A 4,961-nucleotide genomic window follows, 5' to 3' on the forward strand; every position below is an offset into this window, starting at 1 on the left:
AGCTCTTCTAATAAGGTAATTTTGATTTTCTGGTACCACATTACTTTAATGGAAGAAAGGGTACAATTGAAGGAAAAAAATATATTTAGATGTTTTGTAAGGCCAAAATGCATGTCCAGCGTGGTGACGTGTGAACTCACTCCCCTGTCTATGGGAAAGTGAGCTGAAGGCTCGCGTTACATTGTCAAAGAAATTGTCAAAGAAATACTCTGCCAAGCTGGCTTCTGGGGTCTCCATCATGCTACCCAGTTAACAAACATTAACATTTGCTTATATTAGTAAACTAAAAATTTTCAAGTAAAATTTAAGAACCCTTTATTTTAATACCTGCCCAATCCCATTCCCTCCACTTTCTCCAGAGGCAACCCCCATTGTGACTGTCAGGTCATGTTTGCTTTTACCATGCACTGGTTCCCACATTCACCAGGGCTCCGCCTCACCCCAACCCACCCCACTCCACCCGACCCCCGTATACCTACATCATTTATAAGGGGAAGACTGATTTTGTGTTCTCCAGGGTCCCATGTAATACCTCTCCCTCCATCTCCCAAGATCCTGAGCTGTGTGTGGGTGGAGCATGGGTGGGTGGAGGGATTGCTGGAAAGGTGAGAGATTTGCACACACGAATCAACCAGAGAACGTTAAGAACCAGATAATTTTATTGGAAGAAATGGCATAACTGGAAGAAAAAAACTGGAACCTTTTGCGAAGGCAAAACTGCAATATGCATGCTCGGCATGGTGATCAGGGAAAGTCACCATGCACCCTGTGGCTATAGGGAAAACAGTCCCAACTCAGTTCTTTTAGTCACTGTCGCCCAGGGTGAGCTTGTCGAAGAGGTACTCCGCCATGCCGTCTTCCGGGGCCCGCATCTTGCGCAGGTTGGTGACATAGCCCCCCAGCTCTTTGATGGACTTGACTTGCTCGTGCAGGTAGTGGCTCTCCAGGAAGTCGCACAGGTGGGCGTCGTTCTTGTCGGTGGCCAGCTGGTGCAGGTCGAGCAGGCTCTGGTTCACGCTCTTCTCCAGGTGCAAGGCGCACTCCATCGCCTCCAGGCCGCTCCACCAGTCGTCGAGATCTGGCTTCTTGATGTCTCGGAGGCGGATGCGGCCCCCGCGCTGGTTCTGCAGCTGCATCAGCTTCTCGGCGTGCTCGGTCTCCTCGCGGGACTGGCGCAGGAAGAACTGGGCGAAGTTCTTCAAGGCCACGTCGTCGCGGTCGAAGTAGAAGGCCATGGACAGGTACACGTAGGAGGCGTAGAGCTCCAGGCTGATCTGGCTGTTGATGGCGGCCTCGCAGTCGGGGTGGTAGTTCTGGCGCACTTGTGAGAGCGGTGCAGTGGCCATGGCTGGCGGCCCGGGCATCAAGGCAACGGCAGCGCGGAAGCGAGGGCTGCGGGGCCGAGGTCGGTGGCAGCAGGTCCTGGCGCCTTTTCAGGGTGGGCGACGAGGGAGGCTGGAGGTGGGCAGGCCCCTGGGCTGGCGGCTCAAGAGCTCTGGGCTGGAACCGGAAGGTGGGTCCGTTACCCGGGAGTTGGGGGGTGGGGTGAGGAGTTGTTAGAGGTCATTGGGGTCAGAGGGGAGGGGGGTTGGGGCACTTGAGAGGCTAGGGGGCGTGGCTGGGGGCGAGGCAGAGCACAAGCGCTGTTCCGGGTTCAGAGGAGCTGGGTGACACAGTGTGACTGTGCTGAGCGAGTGGCTTATATAATACTTGAAAATGTTACACATGGGTATAAGAGCAGCCGTTCTGAGTCACATGCATGGTTTCTTTGAGCAATGTACTTGAATATTGTCCCGATGGGATTGTTCGTTAAATACAGTGCTTTTGTGGCATCATTGGAGTATGTAGCATCACGAAGCTTTATTTGGATGGCAGCTATCCTCAGTGACTCAACATCCACATTAATGACACTTCGGTAGCCTCCTCACTCAGTTCCTAGACCTTACTGTTTCAGGGACCTCCACTTCTCTCCTATTCATGATCAGGTTCTGTCTTGTCCAACAGCGGAGCAGCACCTCCAAAGTCTTGGGGAACCTTTCCACCTCTCAATCTTCCACTCTTTTTGCACTTGTTCTTCACTCCCTTTATTCTCTCTCATCTCTTCCTCTTTCAGCACAGTCCTAGTAACACATTCCTTCGGCCCTGTCTGGACCTCAATATGGACAGCTTCAGTGATCTCTTCGCTGACATCCTAGATTTGCTCACCCCCTCTCACCTGGCTCGCCAATTCCCTTCCTCCTGGGTATATGCAGATTTATCTTTTCTCTCGCAGAAAACAAAAGTTTTAGGTTCATTCTTAGAGAAACCACTGCTAACCCTGTGGATGTATTCCTCCCTCCAACCTCATCTGTACTTACACTGCCACTCAGCAAGCCTTTTTTTTTATTATTATTATTCCTTCAGTTACATTCTATGGAATGAACCACAGTGTTAGGAAATACCACCGATCTCAAATTGCCTTTTATTCATTCATTCAACAAATATTTATTGATTACCTAATATTGCCCAGGCACTGGTTTGTGATTGGGGGATACATTAGTAACAAAGAGAGGAATGTCCGTTCCACTGGGGTTTGCGTTCTAGTGGAATAGCAAACCAAACTAAACAACCATCTTCCCCCAACCCCTTACTGTGCCAAGTGCATACATACAAGATATTACATGTGTGTATGTAAATTTAAAAAACTATGTATTCTTAGAACTCAGAGATCTTATACTGAAAAACATAAGACCAATCTAGGTATCTATGACAATTTGTGCATTAATTCAACTACCATTTAGATACTCTAAATGTATATCAGACACTCTGTTTGATTCTGGAGATACACAGAAGAATCAAACATGGTCTCTGTTTTCAAGATACAACATAGAGTGACAGAATATTATATTATAAGTGCTCTCAGATAGTTAGGATAAAATGCCCATTTTTTTTTTAAAGATTTTATTTATTCATTTGACGGAGAGAGAGGCAGGCAGAGGCAGAGGCAGACTCACTACTGAGCAGGGAGTCCAATGCAGGACACAATCCCAGGACCTTGTGATCATGAACTGAGCCAAAGGCAGATGCTTAATGGACTGAGCCACCCAGGAGCCCTAAAATGCCTATTTTCATGGAAAACTTTAATCTCATGGCTGTAGTTGATGTGCTTTTTTTTTTTTTTTTTGGTCTTTTTATTCCCCTTTGGAAGCTTATGCTATTGTATAATTGGTTTCTATGAAGAAAGGAAAGGATCAAATATCAAATATCACAATGTAAATTTCTCTAAGCAGTTTTAGAGGTATATAATTGTTGATTCTGTAAGGAGATAGAATAATAACATCTACTTGATAAGTTATTTTTAATGATAAAATCACACACTAGAGATGGAAAAGAACTACATGATCCATTCTCAGTGACATAAAATTTTATTCTATATTTGCTTAACACAAGTGCTTTGTCCTTTTTTTTTTAAGATTTATTTATTTATTTTTAGAGAGGGGGAGAGAGAGAGCAGAAGCGGGAAGGGCAGAGGCAGAGGGAGAGAGAATCTCAAGCAGACTCCGTGCTGAGTGCTAGCTGGAGGTAGGGCTTGATCTCACAACCCTGAGATCATGACCAGAGCCAAAACCAAGAGTTGAAGGCTTAACCCACTGCACCACCCAGGCGCCCCCACAAGTACTTTATCTTAATATAATTGTAGGCTTTAAAAATTTCCTTGGGGGGGCGCCTGGGTGGCACAGCAACGGTTAAGAGTCTGCCTTCGGCTCAGGGCGTGATCCCGGCGTTATGGAATCGAGCCCCACATCAGGCTCCTCCGCTAGGAGTCTGCTTCTTCCTCTCCCACTCCCCCTGCTTGTGTTCCCTCTCTCGCTGGCTGTCTCTATCTCTGTCAAATAAATAAATAAAATCTTTAAAAAAAAAAAAAAAGCAGGACCCATCCATATGCTGTCTACAAGAGACTCATTTTGAACTGAAAGACACCTCCAGATTGAAAGTGAGGGGATGCAGAACCATTTACCAGGCCAACAGAACACAAAAGAAAGCTGGGGTAGCAATCCTCATATCAGACAAATGACATTTTAAACCAAAGACTGTATTAAGAGATGTAGAGGGACATTGTATCATACTTAAAGGGTCTATCCAACAAGAAAATCTAACTAGTGTAAGTATCTATGCCCCCAGCATGGGAACAGCCAATTACATAAACCAATTAATATCCAAAATAAACATATTGATAATAATACAGTAATAGTAGGAAACTTTAACACTCCATTCACAGCAACAGACAGATCATCTAAGCAAAAGGTCAACAAAGAAACAAGAGCTTCGAATGACACATTGGACCAGATGGACTTCGTAGCTATATACAGAATTTTCCATCCTAAAACAAGACAAGTACACATGGAACTTTCTCCAGAATAGATCACATACTGGGTCACAAGTCAGGTCTCAAGTGATACCAAAAGATTGAGATTATTCCCTGCATATTTTCAGATCACAGTGCTTTGAAACTGGGACTCAACCACAAGAAAAAAATTTGAAAGGCACTCAAAACACTTGGAGGTTAAAGAGCATCCTGCTAAAGAATGAATGGGTCAACCAGGAAATTAAAGAACTTTAACAATTCATGCAAACCAATGAAAATGAAGACACATCAGTCCAAAACCTATGGGATACGGCAAAGGCGGTCCTTAGAGGGAAGTACACAGCCGTCCAAGCCGCTCTCAAAAAATTAGAAAAATCCCAAATGCACAAGCTAACCTTACACCTAAAGGACCTGGAGAAAGAATAACAAATAAAGCCTAAACCAAGCAGGAGAAGAGAAATAATAAAAATTAGAGCAGAAATCAATGAAATAGAAACTAGAACAGTAGAATAGATCAATGAAACTAGAAGCTGGTTCTTCGAAAGAATTAATAAGATCGATAAACCTCTGACCAGACTTATCCAAAAGAAGAGAGAAAGGACCCAAATTAATAAAA

At 44.8% G+C, this 4,961-nt stretch overlaps 1 protein-coding gene across 1 annotated transcript; it reads right to left on the reverse strand.

Moving 5' to 3' along the window:
• Positions 1-803: 803 nt before the first annotated feature.
• On the reverse strand, positions 804-1,346 carry LOC113265761 (ferritin heavy chain-like). Its single transcript, XM_044389433.1, has one exon. The coding sequence runs from the start codon at positions 1,344-1,346 to the stop codon at positions 804-806; it is 543 nt and encodes a 180-aa protein (XP_044245368.1).
• Positions 1,347-4,961: the final 3,615 nt, after the last annotated feature.

The sequence above is a fragment of the Ursus arctos genome, chromosome X (assembly GCF_023065955.2).
Source record: "Ursus arctos isolate Adak ecotype North America chromosome X, UrsArc2.0, whole genome shotgun sequence".
Lineage (NCBI taxonomy): Eukaryota > Metazoa > Chordata > Mammalia > Carnivora > Ursidae > Ursus > Ursus arctos.